At 47.2% G+C, this 7,574-nt stretch overlaps 1 protein-coding gene across 1 annotated transcript in view; it reads left to right on the forward strand.

The window, feature by feature from the left end:
• Positions 1-5,004, forward strand: part of COL23A1 (collagen type XXIII alpha 1 chain) — a 222,820-nt gene extending 217,816 nt beyond the window's left edge. The window contains 2 exon segments of the mRNA XM_064162148.1: positions 925-1,002; positions 4,864-5,004. Of these exon segments, the coding sequence (XP_064018218.1) occupies positions 925-1,002; positions 4,864-4,911 (126 nt within the window). The 3' untranslated portion in view covers positions 4,912-5,004.
• The last annotated feature ends 2,570 nt before the right edge of the window (positions 5,005-7,574 follow it).

A 7,574-nucleotide genomic window follows, 5' to 3' on the forward strand; every position in this document is an offset into this window, starting at 1 on the left:
AGAGTTGATAGCATCTCAGGGCTGCCAACAATAGCTGGTGTATGAGCTGGAGCTCCCCAGGCTGCCAGCAAGTGTCTCTAGGAGAAGAGACCTCCCTCTGCTTCTCTGCCTAAGACAGCAGCTTGTGGCTCAGGTCTGTCCCCTCTCAGACATGTCCCAGGCCACCTCTGTGCAGTGTGTACCAAAGAGGCTTTCCAGCAAACCTTCTGGGAGTCAGACCCCTGAGGAAGGTGCATCTGTCTCCCAAGCCCACTTCCAGAACCTCTCATTTCTGGTTAGTAAGACCTGGTAAAGCTACCTCCTTTTCATGACTGTTGTCCACTTTAAAAACTGAACCTGGGGAGCCCTTCCCTAACACCCTTGGAGGCTGCAAGACAAAAGGTTGATTCGTGTCAGCTATTGAACTGAAGCTGCATCAATGTCACTCTTAGCCCCTAGTTCAGCTGCCCCTACCTTATAGTGCCAAATCCCTGCTCCAACACGCTCCAGACACCCATTTCTCACCTGAATGTGTCACTTTTCCTTGCCCTGGCAGCCCAGCTGCGGTGGCTGAAGCTGATGCATAGCTCCACTACAGCAGCAAAAAGCTCCTTCAGTCAATAGGCTTTGTTTTGCTTGAAGGTTTCAGGTGAGCTGCAGTTAGCTCTTTGTGTTTCTGCTGGATCACCTTTCAGGGAGGACATGCTGGATGATTTAACCCTCCTCGTTTTTTGCCCTGCACTGCTGCAAACACCAATCTCTGCTTTGTGTGCAGCAGATGACAGACCCTTCGTGTCTGTGAGTTCCCCTCCCATAAAACCACCCTGCCACCTGAAATGGAGGGTGAATTTCTGGGCCTCTCCTCCTGCCCTGACGCATGAGTGTCTGTTGGAGTAACTCCTGTGTCCCTGAGCATTCTCAACAAGCAGTCATTTCTCCAAACAGGGAGCTCATAGCATTGCAGGCAGCAAAAGAGACCCAGGTTTGCCAGGCCTGGGGGGGGTGAGCGTGCCCTGCCCTTTGGTACAGTATCTGCTCTCTTGCTTGCTTGCATGCCTTGTGTGTGTTTCTGCTGGGGCCAAGCCATGTCCTTGCTTCTCCCAGGGAGAGGAAGGACCTGAGGCAGCAGAGCTGGAACAGGATGTTTCACTTCAGCATTCAGGGGAGGATGACAATGTCTTCTGTCCTCTCCCCACAGTTAAAATGACTTTAGATAAGGAGATCTCATGGGGGTTGCTTGCCCCTTTATGATAAGAGATGCTAAAAATGAGCTCTGTTCTCTCAGGACCCATGGCCCAGTTTGGTTCCCCTCGTGCCTGCTGCAGCCCTGAGTGTCCAATTCCCAGCTGGGTTCTGAAAAGCTCTCCCCAGCACAGCCAGTTCTGCAGAGCTGGGGTTGGTGGCACCTGGGCCAGTAGAAGGGCATTTGCTATGCCAGCCCAAATCTCAGCCCCACAGAGCTCAGGTTGAGGTCCATGCTCTGCTCCCCACAAGGGCTCTGCACAACCAGCTGAAAAAGGTCATTGTTTCATTTCCCTTTAACCATAGAAAATGCTGCATGTGGCATGATTTATGTCTGTCTTCAGAGAAACAAAAGGACAGTCAGCTGGCTCTTGCAGAAAGCCAAATTACTCTCATATGTGTCAAACCAATTACCAGCAGCAGCCCCACTCCAGCTCCTCATGCTGACTCCCCAGAGATGCTCTCTTCACCAACTATCTCACCGCCCTGAAGGCACTGCCAGCTGCAGGAGGTGCTTCCTCCAAGCACTACCTGGCTAGTAAAGCACTTGCACATCTTCCACTTCGTGCAAGATGATGGCTGGGAGTGCTCTCTTCATTCTCCACCCCTCCAAGAGGTGGATGGAGGCTTGATGGGTTCTTGGTAACGGTTTTCAGTCCAGCAGCATGAGTCTTACATGCAGGCTGCAAAGGCCTTTCTAAGCTGACAGGTCACTTTGGAGTCACTTGAGTGATACCATGAGGGTGGTGGAACACTGCAACAGGCTGCCTGGGGAGGTGGTTGGGGTCCCATCCCTGGAGATATTCATGGTGAGGCTAAACAGGGCTCTGGGCAAGCTGGTCTAGTTGAGGATGTCCCTGCTGGCTGCAGAGGGGGTTGGACTTGGATGAGTTTTGGAGGTCCCCTCCAACCCAGACCATTCAGTGATTCTCTGAGTGGTAGAAAGGTGCTGGTTATGACAGCCAAAATCAGTAGTCTGAGTGCTTGGGAAGGAGAAATAGCCCAGGGCAGATATCAACCCTGTTGAGGTTAGGATGTGCTTTACCAGCAGAGCAGGATCTTCCTAGGTCAATCAATTGCTCTCTGCCTTGTCCACTTCACCCCCAGCCAACTCTGGCAAATGGGCAAGTTGCACTTTTTTTAATGAGCAAGACATTGAGTGGTGTGAGCAGGAAACTCTGGTTTCTACCTCAAGTTATGAGGACAGGCTGCAAGAGTTGGGGCTTGAAGAGAAGGCTTGGAGGAGACCTTGGAGTAGCCTTCCAGTATCTGAAGGGGACTGCAGGAGGGCTGGGAAGGGACTATTGACAAGGTCTGGTAATGACAGGATGAGGAGGAATGGGTTTGAAGTGGCAGAGGGGAGATTGAAAGTGGATGTTAGGAAAGGGTTCTTGGCAGTGAGGGTGGTGAGACACTGGCACAGGTTGCCCAGGGAGGTTGTGGAGCACAGAAGCACCCAATGTGATCAAAGATCACATTGGGTGCTTCTGTGCTCCACAACCTCCCTGGAGGTGTTCAAGACCAAGCTGGATGAGACCTTGAGCAGCCTGTTCTAGTGGGAGGTGTCCCTGCCTACAGCAGGAGGTTAGAACTGGATGATCTTTAAGCTGCCTTCCAACCTAAACCATTCTACATTCTTCCCCATGGGGGGAGGATGTGCTGATGGCTGGAGGTTGCTGATGCCAAACTGAGGTGCTGGGATGTGCCTGCACTAAACCCACAAACCTCTTTTGATGTCTTTGTTTTGTTTTCCCACCTAAAACCTCCCTGTGAGAGGGGGTTGGAACTGGCTGAGCTTTTGAGGTCCCTTCCACCCTAAACCATTCTATGCCCCTAAAAGCACATGAGAATAACTTATCAGGCTGTGAGCAGCTGGAGAAGGGTCACCTCACTTCACTGCATCTGTTTTATTGGGCATAGTCTATTTTACATAGAAAATCAATACAGAGTACAAAAGAAAATGTGGTGGCTGACATGGACAGTAAAAAAACCAATGTACAAATGCAGTCTGCCCTCCAGCTGCAGGAGCACTGATGTCTGCTGCACACTCATCCTCAGGGCTTCCACCCCTGCCGAGCCTGGGGGCGACTCCGAGGGGAAGGCTCAGTGCTTGTGTGTGCCCTGCAGCTCCACATGCAGCAACTCAGGCAATCAGAGAACCCAGAGCCTTACACAACTCCTGCATCAGAAAAGGCAGCTCAAGTGTGTCTTCTAAAGTATCTTGAAAGAGCTGATCACACAGGGTCCATTCCTCTTCTGAGGGGCTCCTTCCTTCTCAGAGCTTTCCCTCCTGGCCTCCTGATCTCAGTGTGTTTCTTACATCTCCATCAGAGGACAACAACTCCCTTTGCACAGTCCACAACTCAGCCTATTTCAACCAGATCAGCACCTACAGACAGCAAGTCCTGCAGCACCCAACTGCACTCGATGAGGCTGTCAGCTGGGAACAACAAATGACACCACTGCCCCCCAACCGAAAAGCATCTGTTGGCCAGAAAAACCCACCCAAAACATGTCCACATCAGGCTCTCCATAGGTCTGATTGCAAAAAAACACCTTAGGAAGCAGATGCTGAGGATAACTAAGTGTGGCTCCAAATTTCTGTCTTTGGCCTCACTTGCTTTGCTCTTCAAAGAATTGTAGGCTTAAATACCCTCTTTTTTTGCCTTCTCTTTTTTTGCCTTCTCTTTCTTCTCTTTTTTTTTTCTTTTTTTCTTCTCTTTTTTTTTTCCTTCTCTTTTTTCCTGCTCTTTCTTTCCATCTCTTTTTTTTCCTTTTCTCTTTTTTCCTTCTCTTTTTCTTCTCTTTTCCTTTTTTTCCTTCTATTTTTTCCTTCTATTTTTCTTCTCTTTTTTCCTTCTATTTTTCTTCTCTTTTTCCTTCTATTTTTCTTCTCTTTTTCCTTCTTTTTTCCTTCTTTTTTCCTTCTTTTTTCCTTTTTTTCCTTCTTTTTTCCTTTTTTTCCTTCTTTTTTCCTTCTTTTTTCCTTCTTTTTTCCTTCTTTTTTCCTTCTTTTTTCCTTCTTTTTTCCTTCTTTTTTCCTTCTTTTTTCCTTCTTTTTTCCTTCTTTTTTCCTTCTTTTTTCCTTCTTTTTTCCTTCTTTTTTCCTTCTTTTTTCCTTCTTTTTTCCTTCTTTTTTCCTTCTTTTTTCCTTCTTTTTTCCTTCTTTTTTCCTTCTTTTTTCCTTCTTTTTTCCTTCTTTTTTCCTTCTTTTTTCCTTCTTTTTTCCTTCTTTTTTCCTTCTTTTTTCCTTCTTTTTTCCTTCTTTTTTCCTTCTTTTTTCCTTCTTTTTTCCTTCTTTTTTCCTTCTTTTTTCCTTCTTTTTTCCTTCTTTTTTCCTTCTTTTTTCCTTCTTCCTTCTCTCTTTTTTCCTGTTTTTCTTTTTTCCTTCTCTCTTTTTTCCTGTTTTTCTCCTTTTTTTTCCCCTTCTCTTTTTCCTTTCCCCTGTGGTGTATTTGGTTTGTGTTGTGTGACACATGGAGCACATTGCCTGCATATTCAGTTTTGTGCACAGAGGTTTGCATGGTCATGGATGGTGCTGCTAAACCTTCCCTCACTGTGAGCGTCTGAGCTGCAGGTTTGGGGCTCTGACATTTAAGTCACTGTCAGCAGGAACTGAAATCTGTGAATTCCATTTTGCAGGGACCAGATGGGCTGCCAGTAGCAGGATGTTGGCATAAGGTACAGTAACAACCCCAATTGTAGAGCCTTGAGTAATTTTGCTCGCTGCATGGTGATGGCTTGCACTGCTGCACGTGCCTTAAAGTAACAGGCTATGTGCCTGGCAGACCTAATGGTAAGCCTTGGAGATCAAGGATCCACCTAGCTTCATGTCTTGTTCCCCACAGCTGTAGATGGGTGCTGGGAATGCTGCTCCAAAAACTGGACAAGCATGGAAACTCCACTCAGTAACAGTGTTGGCAGCAGTGCCTTTTCCTAGGCATGCTCAGGCTGGCTGCTTGCTGTGGCCCAGACAGCACCGGAACCATGTGGCTGCACCACTCTGCAACCTGTGCTCCTTTGCCTTCCTCAGCCCATCCCCTCCAGCTGAGACCTTTGCAGTGGCCTACCTCTTTCTCACAGGGTTACAAAACATTTGCTTCTGAACCCTCTCCTGCTATTGTCATTGTGACCCACAATCAGGAGGCTGCTCCAGTGCTCTGAGCAGTAAACCTGGGTGCAGGTGGTCAGGTAACTTGCAGTCTCACACACCCAGAACAGCCAAGGGGTTGCAAGTGCTAAAGGCAGCCGAGGAGGAGGAGAGACTTGTCTGCTGTAAATTCAGACTTGGAGGAGGGTGCTGTAACCTCACTCTGACAGGGGCATGATACTGAAGCTGGGTGGAACTACTAACCCACTTTCAAACCTGTGGAATGTGGACACAGGTCAAGTTCATGGCAAGCATGTTACTAACTGGTTGTAAAGCCTTAGTTAGAATATGAATACACTCTTAGCAGCTTTTAATTCTGTGGCTAAGTTGTTGCCAGGTTCTGTCAAGGTTAGAAGAAACCTGAATGCCAACCCTTATGATGCTAACACTAAGATGAGTGTCACGAAGGGAGCATTTCTCTTTGGATTAACAAGTTTGTCTGTGTGTGTTCTTTTTGCAGTGAGCCCTAAGCATGAAGCACAAAAACTGTAAATAATGTGAGATATTTTGATCTTTTTAATTTTTATATAAAAAAAGGAAAGAAAAGGAAAAAAAAAAAAAAAAAGAAAGAAAACAACCAACCCACCCCAGCAAAACTTTTGACAGTAATAGATTGACCTTTTGCTATACTGGATTCTGTCATTTGGTCCTGCTCTGGCAGGGAAGCTGGACCTGAAGATCTTCAGAGGTCCCTTCCAACCCCTAACATCCTGTGGTTTCTGGACTTTGGAAATACTTTTTCCAGCTCCTACATCCCTAAGATAGGCACAAGAACACCAGGATTTGACCAAGATCTTGGTGACAGTAGCTGGGAGTGAACAGGGCACTGTTAATGCTGCTGTGTGAACTAACAGCACTGAGACAGCCTCTGCCTAGTTGTGCCTTACTGCATGAAGGAGGGATCCCTGTCCTCACCTGGCTCTCAACTCTCTATTTACATTGCACCTGCATGTTAAAAGGGTGAGAGAAGCTGGCTGAAAACAAAGAAGAAAAGGCTGCAGCCCTAGAAACAAAGGGAAGCTGCTGCATACCAGCTGGCCAAGCAAGAGGACTTGCAACCTGCAGAGGACACAAAGCCAAGCTCCATCGGTTGCTACCTGCTGGTGACACTCTTTGGCTAACGGAACCATGCCCACCTGGGGTTATTTCCACTTGCATCAACACCACCTTTGGGTTGGGTTTTTTGGCTGAAGAGGAAGCAGCTCTGGGTCTTGCTCTGGGGTGTGTGGCTCAAGATGTGCAAGCCCTTGGGGGTACTGCAGAACCCAGTTTCAGCAGGAGACCTCCACTGCAGAACTTCAGGACACAAAAGCCAAGTCACACTTTCAGTGCAGAGTTTGCAGGACGGGAAGGGCTCTGCCAAAGGCTTTTCTTAACCAACAGAGCACAGAATGTTGCAGTCAGGGTTCCCAGAAGTTTGGAGTGTTTCATTGGCTTGGTTTGTAGGGTTCACTTGGGTTTGAATTTTCTTTCTCTTGGGTTTCATTGTGAACTCTGTAATGCTGCACACTCCTCTTGCCTCTTCCTTCTCTCCCCTCGTTTGGTCTCTCTCTTTCAACTCGCTCAGGCACGACCCCATGCAGAACAGGATGAAGAATAAAAGGAGAGGGTTGGTTTTGCTACCTGCACATGGCATTAAGTTAGACCAATTAAAGATGTGCATGCTGTTCCACTGGTCACCTTTTTCAAGATGTTGAAAAAAATAAACCAGGGATTGTGTGCAGCAAAGAGCCATAAAACTCCTTTCAGGCAGGAAGAAAATGGCCTGCAGATCAGTCTCTTCAGCTTACAGGGAAGATCAAGAGGCAGTCAGGTTCCTTTGCAGGGAGGAGGTAACTTTATATGAACAAGTTCTTAAAGTGGACAGAGGAAAATGCACAAATATCCATCCAATAGGTAGAAGTTGAAGCAACACAAGAATCAAGTCAAGTAAGCCATGGATTCTTCATGGTGGGAGTGGTTAATGCCAGCCAGAGCAGTGATGTGATACCCATCCTTTTAATGCAGTTTTCAGTTTCACAGGTCCTTTCTGGAGGAAATACTTTAGCCCAGTACAAGTTGCTAGGCTCTGGGTAGGAGTCTTAGGTGAAATTAAGAGCCTGGCCAGGATATCAAACCAGATGATGTAAGGGCTCTGCATAGCCTTGATCTTGGAGAACGCAGAAGGGAGTAATCTTTGGTGCTCTGAGTGGAACCCTCTGTT

The sequence above is a fragment of the Pogoniulus pusillus genome, chromosome 22 (assembly GCF_015220805.1).
Source record: "Pogoniulus pusillus isolate bPogPus1 chromosome 22, bPogPus1.pri, whole genome shotgun sequence".
Lineage (NCBI taxonomy): Eukaryota > Metazoa > Chordata > Aves > Piciformes > Lybiidae > Pogoniulus > Pogoniulus pusillus.